Source organism: Budorcas taxicolor, chromosome 10, assembly GCF_023091745.1.
Source record: "Budorcas taxicolor isolate Tak-1 chromosome 10, Takin1.1, whole genome shotgun sequence".
NCBI lineage: Eukaryota > Metazoa > Chordata > Mammalia > Artiodactyla > Bovidae > Budorcas > Budorcas taxicolor.
Window position 1 is genome coordinate 21,499,336 of NC_068919.1, and position 26,972 is coordinate 21,526,307.

The following is a 26,972-nucleotide window of genomic DNA, read 5'->3' on the forward strand; positions in this document are numbered from 1 at the left end:
AGGAGCGACAAGATGACCGATACCCAGATGGCCGATTTTGGGGCGGCAGCCCAGTACCTCCGCAAGTCAGAGAGGGAGCGACTGGAGGCCCAGACACGGCCTTTCGACATCCGTACCGAGTGCTTCGTGCCGGATGACAAGGAGGAGTTCGTCAAGGCCAAGATCCTGTCCCGGGAGGGAGGCAAGGTCACTGCCGAGACAGAGACTGGCAAGGTGCGTGGGACACAGCACAGGTGGTGGGTGAGGGGCGGAGCCACGCGCAGTGGGAGCTGGGGGGCTCTGGAGGAGAGCCAAAGCCAGCCGGGGTCCAGGACGAACTCCCCTCAAGGGGCCCAGCATCTGGGTGAGAACTGACCATTCTTGTTGGATCTAAGCAAGTGTAACCAGGCCACCCCAGGGATGCCCACCCCTTGCCAGGGAGGATGCTGCAGGCAGGGAACCTCACCTGGTTTCCTCGTCAGAGGGGTTATGTAGCTAAAGAGGGCCCAGACACTGCATCAAATGAAGCTCCCTTCTCAAGCCTGCATCCCTCCACTCTGTGCCTTAGTTTTCTCCACGGACCAACTCTCGCCAGTGCTCCCCAACCATACCAGGAGCAAATTTTACAGGTGAACACAAAGCAGGAACTCTTGAGCAGAATGCTCAGTCCAGGGCTGACGACTAGCACTCAGAAGTCACAGGCCCTTGTCCCTCATGCCAGCCATGAGAACTGCCACCGGTCAACAGCAGCGGCTCTGAACCGTGCGCCTGGTAGACTGACTGTCTGCAAGGCCGACTGTCTACACTGGCTGACTGTCGCGTCCCCTTGAGGTGTGCAGTAACGGGCCACAACCACTGGGGGTTTTAACTATGACCCCAGCTCTGCCACTAGCAGCCACCATATACTGGCAAATCATTGATCATTTGCTCCACTGTAAAAAAAATGCTGGAATACCTACTCACAGGATCTCATGATGCAAGGGCATGACAAACTGGCCAGTGGTGGCCAAACCATTTGACAGCGACCAATGAAGAGTGTAGAGTAGGTGGGTGAGATGTTTCTCCAGCAGCAGCAAGGTTTGCCCTTAGCAATTGATGACCTCAAGCATGCCCCCAAGAGTCAGGGTAAGATCAGAGAGCTTCTGCCCCTAGACCCTCAGTCAGGGACTGAAAGGTGATGCTCATGGGCAGAGTCTGGGGAACTGGCAAGACACAGGGACTCTAGGGCAATCCATAAGAAGGGACAGACAGCGGGCAGGTAAATTATCTGGCGTCGTGGGAAGCTATGGGGTAGGGCCCAGGCACTATGAGAAAAGAGCCAGGGGAACAAGGCCAGGTCACAGCCTGTGTTCTGGGAGGAGGTAAGTGGGCAAGGCTAGAGAGGGTCCTGATAGAAATGTCTGTCCTACTTCCCCTCGCCCCCACAGACGGTGACCGTGAAGGAGGACGAGGTGTTGCAGCAGAACCCGCCCAAGTTCGACAAGATCGAGGACATGGCCATGCTGACCTTCCTGCACGAGCCTGCGGTGCTTTTCAACCTCAAAGAGCGCTACGCAGCCTGGATGATCTACGTAAGTGAGCCCTGCACACGCTGGGCAGTATTCTGCACAGCGTCCAAAGTCGGCCAGGGCGACTTTCTCAAGGGGAGGGGACTAGAACTCTCCCTCTGCTCCCTCCCCATCCCTGGTTAGCTGCAGGAAGACAGGAGCCAGCTGGCATAACAGGGGACGCCTCTGCCTGGCACCACTGCCCATCCCAGGCTCTCCCCTCCAACTTCTCGTGACTGCCCTGTCTCTTGCTTCAGACCTACTCGGGCCTCTTCTGCGTCACAGTCAATCCCTACAAGTGGCTGCCCGTGTACAATGCCGAGGTGGTGGCTGCCTACCGGGGCAAGAAGAGGAGCGAGGCGCCTCCCCACATCTTTTCCATCTCCGACAACGCCTACCAGTACATGCTGACAGGTGGGCTGGTGGCCCTGACATGTGGCCCCTCAGCCCGACACCGTAGACCGAGGCCCTGAGCCCTGACCCCTCTGCCTCTCCTCTTTTCTCTTCCAGATCGGGAAAACCAGTCCATCCTCATCACGTGAGTGAGCAGCACCCATGCACAGAGGGGCCTGGTGTGGGGGAGGCCGAGGCTGATTCCTGGGGTGCTAGAGATGGTTGAAGGCTGTGGCTGCCAGGAGCTGGGTACTCTGAGGAGAGCCAGAGTGACCTACAGCGATGGGCAGGCTCTGCAGGGAGCTAGGCCCTGGGGGAGGAGATTCAGTGGCTAGGACTCTGAGGGAAGAGGGTGTAGTGCTGAGCTTCGAATGGAAAACAGTGGGAATCTGGGTTCTGATGGGTCCCTGTTGCCGCCAGTGGAGAATCCGGGGCAGGGAAGACTGTGAACACGAAGCGTGTCATCCAGTACTTTGCCAGCATTGCAGCCATAGGTGACCGTGGCAAGAAGGACAATGTCAATGCAAACAAGGTGCGAGGTGGGCTGCAGGCTCTGCAGAGGGGTTAGGGGGCAGGCTGACCTGGTGACCCCTAGCCCTGACCTGGGGAACAGTGCAGACAGCATCCCCGAGCCCAGTGCCCGAGACCTTCCCAGCAGGAGACGCATGCTCTGAGGTCTGAATATGGCCCTCTCGAGCTGCAGACCACCAGCAGTCCATCCCACTCCACCCCCACCCTCCCCACCACCGCCTGGAGGTGAAGCCCCGTGCTCTGCCCCCTCTGCAGGGCACCCTGGAGGACCAGATCATCCAGGCCAACCCTGCCCTGGAGGCCTTCGGCAATGCCAAGACCGTCAGGAATGACAATTCCTCCCGCTTCGTGAGTGCACCTGACCACTGCCCACAGGCTTCATGCAGCGTTGATGAAAAAAGGGGTGGAGGTGCAGTTTTGCCAACAGTCCACACCTGGCTGACCGTCTTGCATTTGGTTTTGGGATATCATGTAACACACACGCCCACTCTAAACCCTCCCCACTCAGCCTGGCCCCCAAGTTCTGAGAACTCAAGGAAAGAGACCCAGAACCACCAGAGCTGTTTGTTGCAGAACCAAGTCATCGGGCTGACTTGGGTCACATTCTGTGTTTTTTTAATGACTATTCCCAAAGCTCTTCCACGCTGTAAGTGGAAGAGCTGGAAGGAGGACAGCAGGGCTTTTGAGCCAATTCCCCAGCCTTCCATCTGTCCAGCAAGTCCCCACCCCTCCCAGAGCCCCAGGTCCTTCATCTGTGAGACTGAGGTAGTAGTCTCTACCTTGCTGGTTATTGGGAGGATGACATGAGATCATATCAGAGGCACAAACAGGATGCATTCTATTTTGTTCATGATACTAAACTGGGGCTCCAAGGAAATCATTTACATTTCCAAAACCATCCAGGGCGTTCTGGATTGCACTGAGGTCCAGGATCTCCTTCTCTCTTCTAGCCCCCTCCCTCACTCTTTGTCCCATCTACCCCCAGGGAAAATTCATCAGGATCCACTTTGGAGCCACTGGAAAGCTGGCTTCTGCAGACATAGAGACCTGTGAGTATGCAGGGAGCCTGGCCCCCTCCTCCAGAGTCCTCCACCTCTGCCTTCACTCCTCGCTGGGCACCGTCTTCTGTCGACATTTCCCCTCCGTCTCCTGTCTCTGTCTCCATCTGCCTCCCAGCTTTATCATTCTTTTCCCTTTAAACCCAGTCTTCCCCTGTCTCTCTCCGCTTGCCATGGGAGCCTTTCTCCCCTGACCTCCACCCCTTCGCTGATTGGTTCTCTTCCTTCCCACCTGCCCTTCCCCCACCTCTCCTACTCCAGACCTCCTGGAGAAGTCCCGGGTGATCTTCCAGCTGAAGGCTGAGAGGAATTACCACATCTTCTACCAGATCCTGTCCAACAAGAAGCCAGAGCTGTTGGGTGAGCCCCGTCAGAGGTCCCGGCTGCCCCTGGCACCCCCTGCAAGCCCAGCAGCGCAGGGCGGACCCCTCCTCCTCCTCACCCGCCCCGCCCCCGCTCACCTGTCCCCTCCCTCCACCTGCACAGAACCTTTCTCTTCCTGCTTCACCTTGGACCCACCTGTGTCAACTCTTGCCTCCCTTTCACACCCTTCCTTGTCTTCTTTCTCCTTCCCTGTACTTCTTTTCTCCTTCTCCTCTGTGTTTGTCTCCCCCCTCCACCCTGTCACCCCCCACCACCCTCTCTCCCCGTGTCCCCACCACCCACTTTTCCTTTTCTTCTGGACCCTCCCCTTGGCCTTTGCTGACTGTCCTCCTCTCTACTTGCTCCTCCCTTCTCCCCACCCCTTCCCCCACTGCGCCCCACTCCCGACCCCTCGTCCCCGGCCCTGCCCCTCGCCTGGACAGACATGCTGCTGGTCACCAACAACCCCTACGACTACGCCTTCGTGTCTCAGGGGGAGGTGTCCGTGGCCTCCATCGACGACTCCGAGGAGCTCATGGCCACAGATGTGAGTGAGGAGGCAGTGGGAGGGCTCCAGGGGCTCCTGGGCCACCCGCCCCATCACCCACGCTGCCTCTCTCGCCCTGCCCCAGAACGCCTTCGACGTGCTGGGCTTCACTCCTGAGGAGAAAGCCGGCATCTACAAGCTGACAGGCGCCATCATGCACTACGGAAACATGAAGTTCAAGCAGAAGCAGCGGGAGGAGCAGGCGGAGCCGGACGGCACCGAAGGTTCGCGGACAGGAGGGCAGGCTGAGAAGGCCTGGGGGGCAGCGTGTCTGCCTCTCATGCAGGGACAGCGCTCTGGGAGCAGAGTCTCCTCCATGCCACGTCCAAACGGGGTGCCTTTCAGTGATTCTTAAGGAGCAGCATTCACAGCAGCAATGTTAGGACCACGATACAGAAAGCGGGAGGAAACAGAGCAGGAGAAGCAGGTGGTCGGACGGTGGTGCCTTTTCCCAGGGGTGGGCTCTCCCCACCTGATCTAGACTTGAGGCTTTCTGTGCCATTATAACCTAGCCAGACACCACCTTCCATCCCAAAAGGCTGGATCCCAGAGGACCTGAGGCTTATGGGTGGGTGAGGGCAGGGACATGGGAGAAGTGGGAAGACAGGAGGCACCTCAGAGTCCCGCTAGTTTCTCAACCCCAGCTGGACCAAGCAGAAGTGAAATGGAGAGGTTTCCTCCTGTGCCCAAGGCTCCACCAGGCCCAGGAAAGCACGGACCTGAATGCTGAGTATCCCCATCACTAAGGCAGTGTGTATGTGAGGGTGCCCAGCCCTCAGGAGGGCCCCTCACAGGCTCCGTGCCATATTCTGCTGGGAGACAGAAGTCCAGGGGTCAGGACACAGCTCTGGGTGTTGGCACATCACCCACATCACTGGGTCTCAGCTTCCTACTCAGTGGAATGGAGCAGTAGCCCTTCCCAGCTCCCTCTGAGTCTGATTCGAGAATCCCTTGAGAAGGAGATGTGAAGGTGTAAACAGGGCTGGAGAAACACCTGAGAATATTCCTCTTGACCTTCCTTCAAGGATCCCCTCTCTGTATCTATCCAGATCAAATGCCAAACCTGAGTTTCACAATAGCATGTCACCAGTTATCATAAAACTCTCAAAATTAAACCAAGTACGTCTCCTCTAAATAGAGATCATGGGGCTTTCCAGGTGGTTCAGTGGTAAAGAATCCACCTGCCAGTGCAGGAGACATAGGAGCTGCAGCTTCGATCCCTTGGTTGGGAAGATCCCCTGGAGGAGAAATGGCAACCCGCTCCAGTATTCTTGCCTGAAAATTCCCATGGACAGAGGAGCCTGGTGGGCTACGGTCCATGGGGTTGCAAAGAGTCAGACACAACTGAGCATGCACACCCACACACAAATAGAGTTCGTAGGTTGGACAGCACATTTGGAGAGCTGAGGGTTGGCGGGCTGACCAACACACTGTTAGGAACCCTGATTTCCAAGCGAGTCAATTTGGTGGACACATAGATTCACTGTAGAGCAGGCCCAGTCCTGGGCTAGATCCTGGGACTGGGGACAAAGACAGCAAGGAGCAGAGGACATCTTCAGCCACAGTCCGTGCGCTGAGAGAGGAGAGGATGCATGAGGGCAGGGGACACGCCTACAGCGGTGCTGGCAATGGGCCGGGTGCAGAGACACGCAGATGTAAAGATGGAGGCGAGCTGGCAGCGTGGTGGGAAGTCTGGGGTGACAGAGGGGCCTCAGGCACACACTGGCTGTGTCACCGTGGCAAGCCCTGTGCCCTTCAGGCCTCAGTTTGCAGCTCTTTAATGAGAGGGTTAGGACCTAGTGGCCCTGGGCAGGGAAGGACAGTCTATGGAAAGTGTTTGTTTCTCCCTTTCTTTCCCCACCAGATGCTGACAAGTCCGCCTACCTCATGGGGCTGAACTCAGCCGACCTGCTCAAGGGCCTGTGCCACCCTCGGGTGAAGGTGGGCAACGAGTACGTCACCAAGGGGCAGAATGTTCAGCAGGTGTACTACTCCATTGGGGCGCTGGCCAAGGCAGTGTACGAGAAGATGTTCAACTGGATGGTGACGCGCATCAACGCCACCCTGGAGACCAAGCAGCCTCGCCAGTACTTCATAGGCGTCCTGGACATCGCCGGCTTCGAGATCTTCGACGTGAGTGGGGAGCCCCGGGACTGGGAGAATGGGAACTCACTGGTTCACACAGGCAGCCACTGCTGGCCAAGCCCCGGGGAAGGCCGTGGGCTCCCCAGGGGTGGAGACAGCCACGTGTCTTCAGGGGACGCTCCCTCCCTGCCCTGACTGGAGAGAGGCCAGCCACACCGTTGCCAGGCTGGATGCTGCCCTGGGTGAACCCCTTGGGCCACAGACCCCTGCCCGCCTGACCCACTCCTCCCCGTCCCCGCCCTGCAGTTCAACAGCTTCGAGCAGCTCTGCATCAACTTCACCAACGAGAAGCTGCAGCAGTTCTTCAACCACCACATGTTCGTGCTGGAGCAGGAGGAGTACAAGAAGGAGGGCATCGAGTGGGAGTTCATCGACTTCGGCATGGACCTGCAGGCCTGCATCGACCTCATCGAGAAGGTGCTGCCTCGGCCCCTCCACCCGGGCCCCTGCACCTGCCATCCCAGACAAAGTGGCAGCCCTATCCCTCTACACCCAGGAAACTAGTCCCCAGATCCCCCAGCCTCCCTCCAGGCCCTGCTTCCCCTCACTGTGACATTGTGGGCATATACAGGTCCAGCCTTTCCTTCTCTCCCAGCACCTAGGACCTTGTCCCATATGGTGGACCTGAAGAGAGAGATATAGTGAAGGAGGGGACTCCTAGCCCCTCTGACGCCCCATGAGAAGCATCATTCGTGGAAAGGACCTGGGCTGAAACTAGACACATTGGCTTCCCATCCTCTCCCAGTTGGCTGAGGATAAGCCTGTCTTCAGGCCCTCTTGTCTATGGAGCTTCCTCAGAGGACACTCCTTGTCCTGACTTGCTTTCAGTGAGCCTTTGCAGAGGGAGGCAGAGCCCGCAGCAACTGATGGTCCCCCAACCCAGCCACGACCAGTCAGAAATAGGGGCCTCCCCCACAAAGCTTTGCCTAGTGATCCAAGGCCCTACTCTTCTGGAAGCCTCGGATTCCCCTGAGATTGTATGGAAAAACATGTGTGGACTGGTGGGGTAGGGGTGCATACGCAAGTGTGTGTGTATGCAAATTCTGGGGAGGAAGTCTTGGGGTTCACCAAATTCTCAGTAGGATCCCTGTCCCAGGAAAAGTCAAAAACGGCTACACTTTCTGAAGTGCAGGACATCATGCAGAACCTGAATCCCTCTAACCATTCCTTGGAACACTGTTCCCTGACATACAGGCACAGGTCTGGACTGCCCTGCAGTCTGATGCCTCCCATCCCTTCTGGCCTGTCCTCATCCCTCTCTGGGGCAGAGACATCCAGGAAGAAGGGGCTGTGCTGTGAGCCCTGGGGGTAGGGACTGGAAGTACAGGGCTCTTCTTTGGGTCCACTGGGGCAGGAAGAGGTTCCCTAGGCCAGATCTGAATGTACTCAGATTTAGGTTAACTTCAGGAATGTTAATGGGCTTCCCTGGTGGCTCAGAAGAAAAAGCATCTGCCTGCAATGCAGGAGACCCGGGCTCAATCCCTGGGTTGGGAAGATTCCCTGGAGAAGGAAATGGCAACCCACTCCAGTATTTTTGCCTGGAGAATCCCGTGGACAGAGGACCCTGGCGGGCCACAGTCCACGGGGTCGCAAAGAGTCGGACACGACTGAGCGACTTCACTTTCAGGAATGTTGGCTTCCTGTACCAGGACATGAGGTGGCTGCACGGGCTCTCTATGGCCTGCCAGCTACACAGCTACAGTTTCTCCTCAGTCGGGGTGTGGGATTCTGCAAGCCTGGGGATGTGTTCAGTGACTCTCTCCTCTCCCTCCTCAGCCCATGGGCATCATGTCCATCCTGGAGGAGGAGTGCATGTTCCCCAAGGCCACCGACATGACCTTCAAGGCCAAGCTGTACGACAACCACCTGGGCAAGTCCAACAACTTCCAGAAGCCGCGCAACATCAAGGGGAAGCCGGAAGCCCACTTCTCCCTGATCCACTACGCCGGCACGGTGGACTACAACATCATAGGCTGGCTGGAGAAGAACAAAGACCCGCTCAACGAGACGGTGGTGGGCTTGTACCAGAAGTCTTCCCTCAAGCTCATGGCCACACTCTTCTCCTCGTATGCCTCCGCTGATGTCGGTAAGAGGGCAGCCCTCCACTGCCAGAGCAGTTCTGGAGGTGCAAGGGGCCAGGGGCCCACTGTTTCAAAGCACGTGACTCCAAAGGCAGGAGGGGGACTTCTCTGGTGGTCCAGTGACTAAGACTTCATGCTCCCGACGGCGGGGGGTGGGAGTTCGATCCCAGGTCAGGAAACTAGATAACACATGCAGCAACTAAGAGTTCACGTGCTGCAGCTAAAGAGCCCACATGCCACAACTAAGACTGGCACAACCAGATTTAAAAATATATATATACATTTTTTTTAATTAAAGAAATAAAGGCAGGAGGGAGCCTTAAGAGGGGGCCGTCAAGAGAGCCCACAGCAGCCCATCTGTGCCGTTTCTGTGGGAGTGTGATTTTCCCCTCTGGGTTATGGATGTTGGTATACGTGTTCTGTGCCTCTTCAAGACTCAGAGCAACTGAAGATCAGTGCCAGAGGCACCCACGTCACTGCAGCAGGCCTGGCATAGAACCATCCTCTGCAGGAGGCCGCAGTGAATGTGAGAGCATCACTGAATGTACGGTGGAACAAATGAGCCTCGCCTTCAGAGAAGGAAGAGAAAGGGTGTGGACTGAAATGAGGAGGGTAAAATACAAGAAGAAAAGTAGAAAGGGGAAAAATGTAAGCATGGCAAGGGAGGAGAAAGCACTAATGTTATTTCAAGACCTACTGTGTGCCAAACAGTGGAGAGGCAGACTGAAGCTTTGATCTTTTCTAATCTTCTCTATTCCATTTAAAGGGAATGACTCTCCTCCTCATGGGAAAACTGAGACTTGGAGATAAACTGTCCAAAGTCACACAGCTAGTGAGCAGCATAGCCCTGGCCCCTGCTCAAAGGGTCTCCGATTTCAAGCCCTGGTTCATCATTCCTTCTCTTGTTATTAGGGGACAGCAGTAAAGGCAAAGGAGGCAAGAAAAAGGGTTCATCATTTCAGACAGTGTCAGCCCTCCATCGGGTAAGAAGGGCCCAGAGATACCAACAGACTTGCAGTGGGCAGACCCAGCCCAGAGCATTTTGTCTGCACCACCCTTAACCTGATGCTCTGAGTCTGGGGAGGAAAGAAGCTAGAGTTACATGGTTGTTTTGGGCATGTAAATTCTACACCGGCCTGAATTCACATCATGTTATGTATCCCCTCTCAATCCCTTAGAGGGTTCTGGTGACAGGTTATCTGGGGCCCAGGGTCAGGGACTAAAGGGATGGTCCCTGTGGCTCCTGACCTCCACCTCTCATCTGCCTCCAGGAGAATCTGAACAAGCTAATGACAAACCTGAGAACCACTCATCCTCACTTTGTGCGCTGCATCATCCCCAATGAACGGAAGGCTCCCGGTGAGCGACGCACAAGGGTCTAGTCTGGAGAGGGCATTTGGCAGCCACTTGTCCTGAGGCTGACCCCCTGCCTCTCCCCTCCTGCCGCAGGGGTGATGGACAACCCCCTGGTCATGCACCAGCTGCGCTGCAACGGCGTGCTGGAGGGCATCCGCATCTGCAGGAAGGGCTTCCCCAACCGCATCCTCTACGGGGACTTCCGGCAGAGGTGGGTACCGGGCGCTGTAGGGCTCAGGGAACAGGGGGAGCCTGGGCAGCCTTGGAGGGAGAGGAGTCTGCAGCTGGCCTCAGATTCTGTGAAAGTGAAAGTGTTAGTCGTTCAGTTGTGTCTGATTCTTCGCAACCCACGGACTGTAGCCTGCCAGTCTCCTCTGTCCGTGGAATTCTTCAGGCAAGAATACTGGAATGGGTAGCCATTCCCTTCTCTAGAGGATCTTCCTGACCCAGGGAATGAACCCAGGTCTCCAGCATTCCAGGCAGATTCTTTACTCTCTGAGCCACCAGGGAAGCCCCTTGATTTTGTGGGCAGAGCAAATCAGTGCAGAACATGGGTAACTCCAGGCACCTCCCTCCAGGTATCGCATCCTGAACCCAGCGGCCATCCCCGAGGGTCAGTTCATTGACAGCAGGAAAGGGACAGAGAAGCTGCTGGGCTCCCTGGACATTGACCACAACCAGTACAAGTTCGGCCACACTAAGGTGAGTCTGGAGGCCCTTAGGGTGGAGGTGTAGGATACGCAGCCACACTGAGTGAAACGGCTGAGAGTTCGGAAGGCACCCTGACTCCTGGCTTCCCGTGTCAACCAGGAGTTGGGACCCAGCTTCTTTTCTGTCTTGTTTTTCACATTTCACTCCCAGGTCTAGGGTATGCAGGTGATGGGGCCCTGGGAAGCTCAGCCAGGGTCTCCCACACTCTCCCTCCCCCTTGGCTACCCTTCTCTGAGGCTGCGGCCCCTTTGGCTCTACCCCTTGCCCCCAGGTGTTCTTCAAGGCGGGGCTGCTGGGGCTGCTGGAGGAGATGCGGGACGAGAGGCTGAGCCGCATCATCACCCGCATCCAGGCCCAAGCCCGGGGTCAGCTCATGCGCATTGAGTTCAAGAAGATCCTGGAGCGCAGGTGAGGCTGGGGGGAAAGGGAGACACACTCTCAGAGATGTAAGGGGCAGACAAGCAGAGCCCAGAGGTGTGGGCCAAAAGACCTAAGTTCAATCCTGGCTCCATCACTTACTAGCTGGTCTGGACAAGTGACTTGACCAGTCGGGGTCTCATTTTGAGTTCTTTTTTAAAAAAAGAAAATTCCCCATAGGGAAATGAAAATTAAAACTCCAACGAGATACCATTTTAAAACACTAGACTGTAGCCTGCCGGGCTCCTCTGTCCATGGGATTTTCCAGGCAAGAATACTGGAGTGGGTTGCCATTTTCTTCTCCAGGGGATCTTCTGGATCCAGGGATCAAACTCGGGTCTCTCACGTTGCAGGCAGACTCTTTACTGTCTGAGCCACCAGGGAAATGTGTGCAATCTCTTTGGAAAACAATTTATCATTTTCTTTGAAAGTTGAACAGTTACATAGCTTTCCACTCCTGAGTGCATTCCCACAGAGAAATACCTGCACCTGTTCACAACATGAGACAAAAACGAATCTTTATAGCAGCATTGGTCAAAATAGCCAAGATCTGGAAACAATTTGAATTTTCATCTGCCGGAGAATGGGTAAATAGTAGCATACTCATTTGGGGAATATTATCAAGTAATGAAAAGGAGGCGACTACAACTGTATGGTACAATACATTTGAGCGTTAAAAGCATATTGCTGAGTTAACAGAAGCAAGTCACAGAAGGATACATATAGTGTGATGCAATTTTTATAAAACTCAGTAATAATTTTAAAATAGCATCTTCCTGCAATGCAGGAGGTGCACAGGAGCCTTCCCAACCCAGGGATGTGCCCTAGGTTGGGAAGATACCTCATAGGAGGAAATGGAAACCCACTTCAGTATTCTTACCTAGAAAATCCCATGGACAGAAGAGCCTGGCAAGCTACAATCCATGGGGTCACAAAGAGTCGGAAGTGACTGAGCATACACACACATTGTTTAAAAATACATACACATATGGTTTAAATATTTTTGAAAGAGTTAGGAAATGAAAAACACAAGATTCAAGGTAGTGACTACTTCTGGTGAAAGGACCGGAAAGGGGATGGAGTGAAGTCTACAAGTAGCATCAATGAAGGCCATGCTCTACTTCTTGTCTGGGTGATGAGTTCATAGATAAATCATTTTGCTTCATTCTTCATAACGTACATGTACATTATAGACATTCTTAAATGGAGAATACCATGTTCTTAACATATTTGAGGTTCTTAGGAGATTAGAAACACTGAACACAGTAGAGATGCTATAACTGGTGGCTTCCATAGCTACTACTACCCCAGTAAGGAAGATATAAACTGCCCTTTTGTTGAATTGATCAGTTAATAAGCATTTATGGAGCAACTCCATGCTCAGTGTGGTAATGTTGAGGTAGGGTTGCCTATCAAGGCTGCGAGAACAGGTCCCTGCCCTCAGGTGCCCAAAAACTTGTTCAGATGTGCTGGGATCCCAGTGCAGCTGGCCCCATGACTGGAAAGTTCTCCTTCACAGTGCGGCTCCTTGCCTCCATGTTCCTTTGCCAGGGATGCCCTGCTGGTAATCCAGTGGAACATTCGGGCCTTCATGGGGGTCAAGAACTGGCCTTGGATGAAGCTCTATTTCAAGATCAAACCACTGCTGAAGAGCGCAGAGACAGAGAAGGAGATGGCCACCATGAAGGAGGAGTTTGGGCGCCTCAAAGAGACACTGGAGAAGTCGGAGTCTCGGCGCAAGGAGCTGGAGGAGAAGATGGTGTCCCTGCTGCAGGAGAAGAATGACCTGCAGCTCCAAGTGCAGGCGGTGAGACCATCTCTCTTTCCCCCTCCCCTGAATCCTAACCCATCTCATCATCAGGGACTATGAGACTCCAAGCTTCAGCTCTCTCTAAGACTCTGGATCTCTCCTCTCTTTCATCACCAGCTCTCCTCTCTGTCCTCTTCTCTCAGGAACAAGACAACCTGGCTGATGCGGAAGAGCGCTGTGACCAGCTGATCAAGAACAAGATCCAGCTGGAGGCAAAGGTGAAGGAGATGACCGAGAGGTTGGAGGACGAGGAGGAGATGAACGCTGAGCTCACTGCCAAGAAGCGCAAGCTGGAAGATGAGTGCTCTGAGCTCAAGAGGGACATTGATGACCTGGAGCTGACCCTGGCCAAGGTGGAGAAGGAGAAGCACGCAACAGAGAACAAGGTGAAGGCAGCTCCCTTTGAATCCAGACCAAGTCTCAGGATTCCCAGACCTGAGCGTGGTCCTGGCCCTTGGCCTTGGAGGTCTCCACAGATGTCTCCAGGTTGGTGATGTCTGACCCTGGGGGGGATGGGGTTCTCGGCCAACAGGTGAAGAACCTGACAGAGGAGATGGCTGGGCTGGATGAGATCATCGCCAAGCTGACCAAGGAGAAGAAAGCTCTGCAAGAGGCCCACCAGCAGGCCCTGGATGACCTTCAGGCTGAGGAGGACAAGGTCAACACCCTGGCCAAGTCTAAAGTCAAGTTGGAGCAGCAGGTGGATGATGTGAGTAGGAACAACCATGCTTCCTTTGTGTCTCTCAGGTCAGAATTTTGCAGGCAATGCCAATGGCAAGGGGTTTGCAATCCCTAAAACTAATTTCCATCCCACCCGGGGCCCTTTTCTTCCTCCCCATGCTAAGTCGCTTCAGTTGTGTCTGACTCTTTGCGACCCTATAGACAGCCCACTAGGCTCCTCTGTCCATGGGATTCTCCAGGCAAGAATACTGGAGTGGATTGCCGTGCCCTCCTCCAGGGGATCTTCCTGACCCAAAGATTGAACCTGTAGCTCTTGCATTGGCAGGCAAATTCTATACCACTGAGCCACCTGTGAAAGCCCCTTTCTTTCTACAGTTCTTCACTAGGCTGGGTCTCTGAGTCCTTCATGTCTGCCAGGATGACTCTGCTGGCTTGACTTCCAGTCCCACTGGACTTTGGGTTTAGAAGGGAGCAGAGGGGGATGTATTGTGGACCTCAGGTTTTCTCCACCCTGTTCATTTTTACTTTCCCCACCAGTTGGAGGGATCCCTGGAACAGGAGAAGAAGGTACGCATGGACCTGGAGCGAGCTAAGCGGAAGCTGGAGGGTGACCTAAAGCTGACCCAGGAGAGCATCATGGACCTAGACAATGACAAACTGCAGCTGGAAGAAAAGCTCAAGAAGTAGGAGCATACGGAGGCCGGGAGGGGGTCCTGGGGGTGTCTGGCCTGACGGCTAAAGCTCAGGGTGCTGCACGGCCTCTGGCCAAGTTTGCCCAGGGCACAGTGGGAGCAAGCAGGTCAACCACAGCCCTTCCCCTGCCTTCACTCTTGGGGGCCAGAGGAAGAAGAGTGGTCCTTGCATGCAGAGGCAGGAGGAGAGGATGAGGGCAGAGAAAAGAAAACCATCTGTCACCTCCTTCTTCTCCAGGAAGGAGTTTGACATTAATCAGCTGAACAGTAAGATTGAGGATGAGCAGGCACTGGCCCTTCAGTTGCAGAAGAAACTGAAGGAAAACCAGGTGAGGTTCTTCTGGGTGTGGCCACCAGGGAGCTCAATGGTGGTGAGACAGCTGGGACTGCAGGAGCTGCTTAGGGTTCTAGACAGTATCTAGAACTCTGAGCTACCCAGAGGCCCTGTGAGCCCTGACTTCCAGGCACCTGGGAACATCAGCCTTCCCCCATTAGACCAATAATATCTTATTTCATCTGGGCTATTTGGGGAGGTGGGTGGGGATCATACTTACTAAAACAGCTTCTCTTGCTGAGCTATACTCTGCCTAATGGATTTTCTTGTGCTTAGTAGCTCAGTCATATCCAACTCTTTGTGACCCCATGGACTGCAGCCTGCCCGGCTCCTCTGTCCATGGGGATTCTCCAGGCAAGAATACTAGAGTGGGTTGCCATGCCCTTTTCCAGGGGATCTTCCCAATCCAGGGATTGAACCCAGGTCTCCCACATTGCAGGCAGATTCTTTACCATCTGAGCCACCAGGGAAGCCCGATGGGCTTTCTGCCCTGGGAGCATTGGTAGGGCTTGGTTCTCCTCTAACCCTTCCTCTGGTGCTGCTTTCCCCTCATGGGGGTGAGAAAAGCCTTCATGGACCCCTTCTCACAGGGAGCTCTGTTCTTATTCTTCCCAGGTACTTGCCTTGCCACTAACTGGGGCTGAATCCCCACAGGGCACTTGAGTCAACTCCTGAGACCTTGAGCAAGTCACTTCCCCTCCTGCACCTCAGATTCTCCTCTCATCTGTAAAATGGGACTAATGACCCCTGCCTTGCAGAGGACCGGAAGAGATACTGTATAGGAACACACTTTGCCAACCAAGAGGCTATATATACATGTGATTTTAGTATAGCTCAGGTTACAGAAGTCAGCCAGCCCCTTGCAAGAAGATGTTCTTTTGTCTGCCCATGGCTTTCTTATCCCTCTGCAGGAGGAGACTGAATTAACAGTCAGAGTCTCCCTTGCCTTTCACGCACCCTGAATTTTAATGCGCTTTTAGTCCTGTGTTTGTCAGAAGAGCCCTGGAGGCAAGGGAGGCAGGTACTCTCCTCCTCATTTCAAAGTTGCATGACCACATCTGGACACAGTGACTCCTAGGCCAAGGGGACTCAGCTATTGACCCCCTCATTTCCTGAAGAGATCGCAGCTGGTGGAGAGGGCCAGTATCCCCTCCGCATTCAGGCTGAGGGTCCAGGCCGCAAGTGACACGTGAACACAGTTCCACTCCTCTGGGGGCTGCTCAGGGGCTAGCCTGCCTTTAGTGATGCTCTTACCTCCCATCTTCCTGGGTGCCCTTTCTGGGTTTTAGCCAGAATATTAGAACATCCCCAGGTTCTTCTACCCTGGGTCTGGGCAGCCTCTTGGACCCAGAACAACAGTGCAGTTATCCTCACCAGATGCCGGCAATGCACTGTGGCTCCTTCTTCTTCCTGTCCAAGCTCTTGCCCCATCCTGGGAGCAGAGGTATGATGGTCTTGTCTGTCTTGCTCCCAGGAGCCCCCCCACCCCCCACCGCCACATATACACATTCCATCAACACCACTCATAACCACAGGTGAAAGGACCCCACCAAACCTCCCTTTTGCTCCTGGTTAGTCAGACAACAGATAAAAAAAATGAGGTGGGAACAATGATACAGAAGAGGGCATCCTGCTAGCACTCTCCTGGCCTGGAAGGGAAAAATCAAGCTGTAACCCAGCCATGGGCATAAATACAGTAAGCTCCAGAGAGCTAGGAATAGGTTGATTAGACTTGGTAGTTAACTCAGAAGATTATAAAAGTTTTTGATTGAGGCATATTGTAAATATTTGTAAAACACAATCACCAGCTTTCCCGTCTTATCATTAGCAGAGTCTAGTGAATCTGTGGAATTTCTGAGATTCAGGATCTCATGGGATCTCAAGATCCCTCTCTGAACACAGATTCTCAGGATTCAGGGCGAGAGATGGTCAGATTGGGTCTGAGATGCCCCTCCAGGAAATGCCTTAAAGGTACAGCTTCACCCAAATTCTTATTGGTAGTCTGTGCGTTATCAGATGTTTAGCAGCTTCCCTGGCCTTGCCCACTAAATGCCAGTAGCAACACCTCCTCTCCAAGTCATGACAATCAAAAATGTTTCCAGACCTTGTCAACTGTCCTCTGGGGCACAGAATGTCCCCTGGTGGGAACCACAGCTCCGCAGGACCTGGGCATCTTGGCCAAGAGCCTTCTAGAGCCCTGGGAGGGGGCTCCAATGGAGGGACCCAGGTGCTGGGTCTGAGCCCCCCTTGTCCTGCCCAGGCACGCATAGAGGAGCTGGAGGAGGAGCTGGAGGCTGAGCGCACCGCCCGGGCCAAGGTGGAGAAGCTGCGCTCAGACCTGTCCCGGGAGCTGGAGGAGATCAGCGAGCGGCTGGAGGAGGCCGGTGGGGCCACGTCCGTGCAGATCGAGATGAACAAGAAGCGCGAGGCTGAGTTCCAGAAGATGAGGCGGGACCTGGAGGAGGCCACGCTGCAGCACGAGGCCACAGCGGCCGCCCTGCGCAAGAAGCACGCCGACAGCGTGGCCGAGCTGGGAGAGCAGATCGACAACCTGCAGCGTGTGAAGCAGAAGCTGGAGAAGGAGAAGAGCGAGTTCAAGCTGGAGCTGGACGACGTCACATCCAACATGGAGCAGATCATCAAGGCCAAGGTGGGCCCGGCTCTCCTCTCCTCTCCCTCTCCTCCCTCACCGCATCGCAGGGTACCTTCCCTCCATTTCCTCTCTCTGCCATCGCTCTTATTCTCACTCCCTTCATCACCCTCTGGTCTCTCTCCCTCTCACCCTTGCACCCACCTTGCCCTCCCTCTGCGTCTCCATCTCACCACCTCTCCCTTCTTTAATTCATGCATCCTCTTCAGATTGTGCCCCTCTAGCTCCACCCGTCGCCTCCCCTATCCCCCCACCTCTGTGTTCTCCCCCACCTTGGCCCACCTGTCCTTCCTCCAATCCACCCAACCCCTCCCACATTCACCTCTCCCATGTCCCATACCATCTGAAGGCCAACCTGGAGAAGATGTCCCGGACACTGGAGGACCAGGCCAATGAGTACCGGGCGAAGCTAGAAGAGGCCCAGCGTTCCCTCAACGACTTCTCCACCCAGCGAGCCAAGCTGCAGACCGAGAACGGTGGGTGCCCCGCACCAGGCCTGTGTCTGCCCCGGGACAGAGCATCAGTTGCCCCCCTCGCTAGCCCACAAACCCTCCTTCCCACCTGCAGGTGAGCTGTCCCGGCAGCTGGAGGAAAAGGAGGCACTGATCTCCCAGCTGACCCGAGGGAAGCTGTCCTACACCCAGCAGCTGGAGGACCTCAAGAGGCAACTGGAAGAGGAGGGCAAGGTGAGGCCAGCTGGGTGGGCAGTGGATGGGACTGAGAGCCACCCTGGGCAAACAACCTCAGGAATGGAGGCTGGAGTGAGGCTGGAGACTACAGATAGGCCTCCGAAATAGAAAGACTTTCGGCCAAGCTCTTCTACTCTTCAGCTAAGCCACACCCAAACACCACTCCTTCCCTTAAAAAAAAAAAAAAAGTATTTATTTGGCTGCACCGGGTCTTAGTTAAGGCATCTTTACTTGCGGCATAGGCAATCTTTTTTTTTTTTTTTGCCCATGGAATCTTTTAACTGTGGCATGTAAACTCTTAGCTGTGGCATGTAAGATCTAGTTTCTAGACCAGGGGTCAAACCCAGGCGCCCTGCACAGAGTCTTAGCCACTGGATCACTTGGGAAGTCCCCCTCCGTTCTTACATGGGAAGAGGTGGGCAAACTGGGAAGGTACCTCAAGACGTTGAGATTCCACAACACCAGCCCTCACCCTGAAGGAGGCTGAGATTTGATTCAAGGTCATAAATATGAAAAGATCCGAAAAATGGGGAGAGGGTCTTCCCTCCCACCTTCCCAGAAGCTGAGCCCACCTGCTGGTTCCGCCCCTCCCAGGCAAAGAACGCCCTGGCTCACGCACTGCAGTCCGCCCGGCACGACTGTGACCTGTTGCGGGAGCAGTACGAGGAGGAGACTGAGGCCAAGGCTGAGCTACAGCGCGTCCTGTCCAAGGCCAACTCAGAGGTGGCCCAGTGGAGGACCAAGTACGAGACGGACGCCATCCAGAGGACCGAGGAGCTGGAGGAGGCCAAGTGAGTCCCGGGCAGCGCCCCCACCCCCACCCCAATTCTAAGAGAGGAAGGAGCAAGAGGACCTTGGTGGAGACAGGCAGAGTGGGCGTGGGAGGCAGATTTAAGAAGGAAGACAAGAAATGGGGAGAAATGTGGTGGGCAACAGAGGTGCTTGGGAGGGAGCCTGGATCCTGCGCTCTTGGGTGACCCCTGGCTGGCCCCGACTCACTTCCTGTGACGGGCGAGCTTTTGGCCCGGGTTATACCTGACGCTCACGTATAAGACGAGCAAAAAGCTTGTTGGTCAGAGGAGCTATCGCCGATCAGCCTGGGTGGGGAGGGGTGGAGACTGCCACCCAGAGGCCGCTGCGGGTAGGGAGGAGACTGTTCTAGGCACCCGCAACCTTGGCTCCCTGGAAGCTGGGCTTCCAGAGCATCCCAAGGAGCTGTGGGGAGGGGCCTGGTTCTTCTCATCTGGCAGTTCTGGGAGGGGTGGTCCCAAGGCACCACCGTTCCCAGGTAGAGTCACACACACACACCCAACCACCCTGGGCAGGAAGAAGCTGGCCCAGCGGCTGCAGGACGCCGAGGAGGCCGTCGAGGCCGTCAACGCCAAGTGCTCCTCGCTGGAGAAGACCAAGCACCGCCTGCAGAACGAGATCGAGGACCTGATGGTGGACGTGGAGCGCTCCAACGCGGCCGCCGCCGCCCTAGACAAGAAGCAGAGGAACTTCGACAAGGTGGGCCCGGGCTGCGGGCCACAGCCAGGGGGCAGAGCAGGCCGGCAGGAGGGAGTCAGGAACATCCTCCCAGGAGGCTGAGGCTAGGGGAGGCTGCGCCTAGGAGGGGGACCTGGGTGCCGGAGGTGGGGCCGGGGCTGCCCCTTGAGCCGCTTCTGTCCCTTGGGTCCCCGCAGATCCTGGCCGAGTGGAAGCAAAAGTACGAGGAGTCGCAGTCGGAGCTAGAGTCCTCGCAGAAAGAGGCGCGCTCCCTCAGCACCGAGCTCTTCAAGCTCAAGAACGCCTACGAGGAGTCCCTGGAGCATCTGGAGACCTTCAAGCGCGAGAACAAGAATCTGCAGGGTGCGGGCGCGGGCCGGGAGGGGCGGGGCAGGGAGGGCCCGCACGTGGCGCCGCCCCGCGGCCCCTCGAGGCCTTCCCAAACTGGAGCAGGCAGCCCCCGACTGAGCCGCCCGCCCCTCCCACAGAGGAGATCTCCGACCTGACTGAGCAGCTGGGAGAAGGAGGGAAGAATATGCACGAGCTGGAGAAGGTCCGCAAGCAGCTGGAGGTGGAAAAGCTAGAGCTGCAGTCGGCCCTGGAGGAGGCCGAGGTGAGGGCCTGGCTCTGCCTGGACCCCTGCCTCTTACCCTCTCCTACCCACCTACCATCACCCTCCTGTCTCTGACCCCCTACTCTCCCTCACCTGGGGATGATGGTGATGGAAGACAAACTCTATTAGATCATTTTCTTAGTCCGAAGTCATATACCCAGTACCCACTACTACCTCCAAAGCCAGAGTCTGCACAGAGGAAAATGCCACAGCTTGATCATAGGTTTTTCTTTCACACTGGGTTTATAAAGTTGAAACCTGGCCATCATAACAACTCCTCAGACAGGGGGTGGGAGTGTCCGCTCCAGATTCAAACAAATCTGAGTTTGAAACTTGGCTTGAGGACCTCCACTGTGTCATTAGGCAAGTTCCTTAACCTCTAAAATGGCATTAATTGTACACACCTCGATCCCTGAGTTAGAAAGATGCCCCTGGAGAAGGGAATGGCTACCCACTCCAGTATTCTGGCCTGGAAAATTTCATGGACAGAGGAGACTGGTGGGCTACAGTTCATAGGGCCACAAAGAGTTCGACACGACTGAGTGACTAACACTTTCATACTTTCATAACATTTTCAGTTCAGTCACTCAGTCGTGTCCAACTCTTTGCGACCCCATGGACTGCAGCATGCCAGGCTTCCCTGTCCATCACCAATTCCCAGAGCTTACTCAAATTCACATCCATTGAGTCAGTGATGCCATCCAACCATCTCATCTCCTGTCGTCCCCTTCTCCTCCTGCCCCCAATCCCTCCCAGCATCAGGGTCTTTTCAAATGAGTCAGTTCTTCGCATCAGGTGGCCAAAGTATTGGAGTTTCAGCTTCAGCATCAGTCCTTCCAGTGAATATTCAGGACTGATTTCCTTTAGGATTGACTGGTTGGATCTTTTACACATGACTGTTATGATGATTAAACGAGGTAACGCACTTAAGAATTCAATATATATTAGCCATTGTTTACTGTTCATTTTTAAGAACCTGGGACTTCCCTGGTGGCTTAGACGGTAAAGAATCTGCCTGCAATGCGGGAGACCTGGGTTCAATCCCTGGGTTGGAAAGATCCCCTGGAGGAGGGCATGGCAACCCACTCCAGTATTCTTGCCTGGAGAATCCCCATGGACAGAGGAGCCTGGCGGGCTGCAGTCCATGGGATCACAGAGTCAGACACAACAGTGACAGTATAGCACAGCGCAGGGATAGCCCTGAGATTTGGGGCTTCTGACTTTTTTCACTATAGGGTGAGGGACTTGAGAAACAAAGAGAAATGTTTGAATTTGTAGTTGTAGAAATCCTTTGCTATGATATTTTAGATGGGTCAGGATCATCCAATGTTAATGTTGGAGCATTTTGGCAATTGTGAGGTCAAAACATTTCCTTGATGAAGGAACCCCAGGGTATCCAGCATGTCCTCCCCCACAGCACCCAGGTGGCCTGGGATGCAGGTCCTGCCTCGCTGCCTCCAGCTGACACCTTGAACCCTCTCGGCCTCCCTCCCTGATGTGCCCTGTGCCCTGCGGTCCCTCTCCCCTCCAGGCCTCCTTGGAGCATGAAGAGGGCAAGATCCTCCGGGCCCAGCTGGAGTTCAACCAGATCAAGGCAGAGATTGAGCGGAAGCTGGTAGAGAAGGACGAGGAGATGGAGCAGGCCAAGCGCAACCACCTGCGGGTGGTGGACTCACTGCAGACCTCCCTGGATGCAGAGACGCGCAGCCGCAACGAGGCCCTGCGGGTGAAGAAGAAGATGGAGGGCGACCTCAACGAGATGGAGATCCAGCTCAGCCAGGCTAACAGGACAGCCTCAGAGGCCCAGAAGCATCTGAAAGTTGCCCAAGCCCATCTGAAGGTAACAGAAGTGAGGGCTCTCAGAAAGGGATAAGTAGGGTTGCTCACAGGAATGGTGAAGGCCCGAGGAAAGGGTCCTGAGCTAACAAATATGAGAGCATGGGGGGCACCAACCTCCTGGATTTGGAGGCTTGAAGGAGAAGAACTGATCAGGCTCTGGAGCATGTTTTGGACCAATCCCGCCTGTGGGCCTGGAGACCTGAATGTGTCTCCTGAGGTTAACGTGAGCTTTGTGACTACAGGGAGGGGTGTATCAGATCCCAAATGGAGGCCCTGATGGGGGCCTTCCCACATCACCCCTATCCCCGGCAGGACACCCAGATCCAGCTGGACGACGCGGTCCGTGCCAACGATGACCTGAAGGAAAACATCGCCATCGTGGAGCGGCGTAACAACCTGCTGCAGGCCGAGCTGGAGGAGCTGCGGGCCCTGGTGGAGCAGACAGAGCGGTCCCGGAAGCTGGCAGAGCAGGAGCTGATCGAGACCAGCGAGCGGGTGCAGCTGCTGCACTCCCAGGCGAGGAAGCTAGGGGAAACCTGCTGAAGGCCAGAGACAGGATGTCTAGCGAGGTTCTGAGCTAGATGCCCAGAGAAAGCGTATGTCCAGGATCATACACTATTTTCTTCTCTTGGACCAACTGACATCTGTCAGTCATGGCTGCAGAACTACTACCTTGAGAAAGGGGTCTAAACGTAAAAGCCAGCCTCAATTTGCTCTATTAATGGGACTTTTGAAGTTTAAAGACAGCTTCCCTTGTGGCTCAGACAGTAAAGAATCTGACTGCAATGCGGGAGACCGAGGTTCCATCCCTGGGTCAGGAAGATCCCCTGGAGAAGGAAATAGCTACCCACTCCAGTATTCTTGCCTGGAGAATTCAATGAAGAGAGTAGCCTTTAAGGCTACCGTCCATGGAGTCACAAAGAGTTGGATGACTGAGCCACTAACACACACATCTGTTTGCAAGTCCACAGAGCACCATTTTTCTGCAATCCCATATACACTGTTTTCAGCTATATTCAGCAATGAGTTTTTATGTCCATCTTACTGCACTGTCCTGTGGAACTCTGTTCCATAATCTAGTACATATGGGAATGACATCACCCACTGACGTCATCCTCTCTTCCTTACGTCATTACATTCTTTCTATAACTACAATCTCTTCCAGGATACAGTCCTTTTAAAACAGTTGTACCTGTTTTTCTTGGAACTCCCTGCAAGGAGGGATTCCTTGGAATTTCCTTCCATTCCCCTACGTAGACATGTTACTAAAGAGCTCAGGAGTAGAACTACAGACCCTTTCCTGCTTGAAGTCTTCAGAACTGAGTCATTTTACGTATAATGTCTAGAGTACATATATTTTCATTGGAAAAAAAGAAAGCAGGTACAAAACAGGGAAAATACTAAAAGCAAGACATGTTTTTTAAAAAATGACTAGTTCTCATTTTCTCTGGATGAATGTGTAGAATCATGTAACAAAGTATATACATCCAACAGTTTTCCTTACCTTATCTAGAACACCAGCCTTATCAACCAGAAGAAGAAGATGGAGTCAGATCTGACTCATCTCCAGTCAGAAGTGGAGGAGGCGGTGCAGGAGTGCAGGAATGCTGAGGAGAAGGCCAAGAAGGCCATCACGGATGTGAGTCACTGCACCTTCCTGCCTCCCTGAAAGACTCAAGCGAGGGCTCTGGGTCCAGGCCAGGCCACTGTGCTGTAACAACTGTGATTCTGCCATTGTGTGGGCTTGAGGGCCTCCAGGACCAAATGTCAGGATGAGAAAGAGGTGGCCCTTATGGGAAAGAAGAGCCCGCCCCCCCCACCCCTCGCCAACCCCGGGCCCTGTTCTTTTACACTCTCTCCCGTGTGCAGGCCGCCATGATGGCGGAGGAGCTGAAGAAGGAGCAGGACACCAGTGCGCACCTGGAGCGCATGAAGAAGAACATGGAGCAGACCATCAAGGACCTGCAGCACCGGCTGGACGAGGCGGAGCAGATCGCGCTCAAGGGCGGCAAGAAGCAGCTGCAGAAGCTGGAGGCCCGGGTGCGGGAGCTGGAGAACGAGCTGGAGGCCGAGCAGAAGCGCAACGTGGAGTCGGTCAAGGGCATGAGGAAGAGCGAGCGGCGCATCAAGGAGCTCACGTACCAGGTGCGGGCGCTGGGGCCACGCCCTCAGAAGTAGACGTGAAAACGTATCCATTGCCCCACCCCCTGACCAACACGGGCCCCACGCAGAGCCCCCCTGCCACCTGCCTCTTGAGAACCTGTCTTGGGATTAGTTTTCTTTCACATTCTCTGAAGACAGGTTGGCTTGAGTCTATGAATTTTTTTTTAGCAAAGGGAGAATCTGCTTCTACTTCTTGAAAGCTCCTGAACCAGCATTTTTCCAGATGTTTAATAACCTGAAGTGCTACCATGAAGGCTTCAGAGCCGTCCAAGGCATCTTTCCACCTGCCTCAGAGGCAGGGGTGTTGTGTGGCATTCAGTGATAAAATCAGGGATGGTAAAAGACTCAGATCTTCCATGGAACTCCTGGGACAACAGATAGAAGGCCTTAGAGAAAGAAGATTCCAGAATGGTCTAAGCCTTCCATCTGCATAGCTCAGAGCTTTTGTTCTTGACCTATTACTTCCCAATATGCCTGGGTAGGAAGGACAAAAAAAAAACGAGGTGTTGGTTCATTTGACAGCTGGATATGAGAGGCACGGGAAAGAGGTACAAATGAGAACTGCAGGTGTGTTGTGTGGGTGTAAATAGAAATAGCATCCTAGCAGAAGCAGTGATCAGGAGTGATCAAGTGACATAGGAACCATTGATCCTGGTGCTCAATACCTGACCCAGAACAATATATACTGGGTTATGATAATTAGAATGATCTGGATTATGATAATCCCTTCTTTCTGCTTTCCTCCTGAGTCCTCTCTGGTCACTCTAGACCCACTGCCGAGAGCATCTTTGGTGCTCCAGATTAGATCTGGAACAGCCCTCACGTCTCCACATTATCAAATGAAGAAATCCCGTTTGGTTCCAAGCCTCTCCTCCTGTTTCTCACCTCAGGGCCACAGCCTTCTTTACTTTTTAGATCCTGGTGTGAGAACTTTGCCATGCCCTTTGGCCTATAAGTCTCCTCAGAGATGAAATTTGTGCACAACCTCTTTGGCCTGGCCCATGGGAGGGAGGGGCAGCTGAGGCATGGGAAGAGAATGGGGTCATGAGGGAGGGAAAGATGATTGCTCTTGCTGCTTCCCCCAAACGGGCCTCCTCCACCCATCTGTGCCCAGACGGAGGAAGACAGGAAGAACCTGCTGAGGCTGCAGGACCTGGTGGACAAGCTGCAGCTGAAGGTCAAGGCCTATAAGCGCCAGGCCGAGGAGGCGGTGAGTTCATGGTTTTCTCTACTTCCTATGTGTCAGAGCCGACAAGGGTCCACCCCAGTGTGGGACCCGGACGGAGGGATTGCTGTTCACTTTAACTCTCAAACTCAGAGCTGTGGCAGGCACTCCTGAGTTAACAAAAGCAAAGCTTATTTGACTCAGGACCTACCCACAAGCTGCTTATAATCCACCTAACAGTGAGCCCAAGAGAAAGCAGTGCAGCTACTAATGCAGCTTAGAGGGCCAGCCAGTGCTGAAAGCTGGATGGTAGCAGGGGAACTGGGCCTGGAAAGGGGCCTGAGCAGGTACAGCATGGTGGGGAAGACATCGAGTGAGCACAGAGGTGCGGACGTGAGTTGCTGATGAGCATACGTGTGCAGGAACCCTCAGGGGTTGGGGAGCATCCGTCCGGGTCGCAGTTGGACAGGGGCGGTCAAGCTGGATTCTGAGGGGGGCGGACCAGGCAGCATGGGATTCCTCTTGGGCAGTGGGTAGCCTGGATTCTGAGCACTGGGTAAGGTGCCAGGCACCTTTGTGGAGGGTGCCAAGCCAGGAGCAGGACACTTTTGTTGCAGGAACATGGGTGATAGATGACAGCGAGCCCCTGGATTAGGAGCCTGGGCACCCCCTCACCTCACCCTCCCATCCCCCTGAACCCCCACAGGAGGAACAGGCCAACACCAACCTGTCCAAGTTCCGCAAGGTGCAGCACGAGCTGGACGAGGCGGAGGAGCGGGCGGACATCGCTGAGTCCCAGGTCAACAAGCTACGGGCCAAGAGCCGCGACATCGGCGCCAAGGTGGGTCCCTCCCCCGGCCCTACTACTCACCCCCATGGCAGCACAGCCCCCACACCTGGGCATCCCCCTCCTGCTCAGACAAGCCCCCTACAGGCTGGAACCTCCTTAGAAAATCCAGTCCCACCCCACTTATACCACAAAGACCTCTAAAGGGGACCCCAAGATTCCCAAGGCCTGAACCTCTCCCCCTAAGGGCATCTCCCTTTAGGCCCCTGAAAGCCCTGGAGATTTCTCCCCACACCCTTCCTTCCTCTAACCAGCTGCTCCCTCACACCTTTTATTCTTTCTCAGCAAAAAATGCATGACGAAGAGTGACGCTGCCTCCAAACCTCACTCTAGCTGCCCTCCAATAAACATGAATGCCAGACTTTGCCTGAGCCCCTGTCCTTCCTGCCGGCTGCCAGGAGCCGTCCTGGACTCCTTGGGGGGAGGGTGGCCTGGCCCCTGCATCAGAGCTGGAGGAACCAAGACACCCCACATCTCCAGAGGAGGAACTGAGGACCAGAGGGGTGTGGCAGCCTGCCTCACCTGAGTCCCCATACTGCTCATCAATCAACCACCAGGGACAAGAGGGAGGAATTTCACAAATGAAGAGCACAAGGACACCAGAGGGTGATCCCATCCCAGATGCCTAGACACGGAGTTGCACTGCTGAAACTGAAGCCCTCCTCCACCTACCCCACCTCTGAAGCCACGGGGGTTATAAGTGTCCTGTTCCCTCCAAAATGAATTCCCCATTGATGCTAGGAGAGGCTCAAAGCTGGCTGGGGATGGAGATAGGATGACACAGGTGGCTGGAGCCCGGGTGTGTGGGCCCCCCCTTCCCATAGGGCATCCTGGAGCCAGCTGATGCCAAGCTGAACCGAAGTCCAGTGTGGA

The 26,972-nt window shown here is 54.7% G+C and overlaps 1 protein-coding gene across 1 annotated transcript; it reads left to right on the top strand.

Annotated features, from left to right (window-relative positions):
• LOC128054195 (myosin-6) lies at positions 1-26,423 on the top strand. Its single transcript, XM_052646812.1, has 37 exons — positions 1-213; positions 1,407-1,550; positions 1,784-1,940; positions 2,037-2,064; positions 2,340-2,451; positions 2,706-2,798; positions 3,436-3,499; positions 3,770-3,868; positions 4,315-4,418; positions 4,504-4,642; positions 6,283-6,551; positions 6,810-6,980; positions 8,340-8,649; positions 9,557-9,627; positions 9,916-10,003; positions 10,094-10,211; positions 10,579-10,702; positions 10,983-11,119; positions 12,680-12,935; positions 13,082-13,324; positions 13,471-13,647; positions 14,157-14,302; positions 14,550-14,640; positions 16,906-17,295; positions 17,645-17,771; positions 17,863-17,981; positions 18,579-18,775; positions 19,310-19,493; positions 19,670-19,835; positions 19,961-20,085; positions 21,617-21,925; positions 22,237-22,440; positions 23,438-23,563; positions 23,794-24,069; positions 25,202-25,297; positions 25,959-26,093; positions 26,385-26,423. The coding sequence occupies exons 1-37, from the start codon at positions 13-15 to the stop codon at positions 26,406-26,408; spliced, it is 5,820 nt and encodes a 1,939-aa protein (XP_052502772.1). The 5' UTR covers positions 1-12; the 3' UTR covers positions 26,409-26,423.
• The last annotated feature ends 549 nt before the right edge of the window (positions 26,424-26,972 follow it).

What these genes read in the sequence shown, in the direction of transcription:
- LOC128054195 (XM_052646812.1), top strand. Translation starts at nt 13, where the DNA reads ATGACCGATACCCAGATGGCCGATTTTGGGGCGGCAGCCCAGTACCTC. An exon ending in AGCACGCAACAGAGAACAAG is followed by an intron (nt 13,325 to 13,470) that starts GTGAAGGCAGCT and finishes CTCGGCCAACAG; the next exon opens with GTGAAGAACCTGACAGAGGA. An exon ending in AGCAGAGGAACTTCGACAAG is followed by an intron (nt 19,494 to 19,669) that starts GTGGGCCCGGGC and finishes GGGTCCCCGCAG; the next exon opens with ATCCTGGCCGAGTGGAAGCA.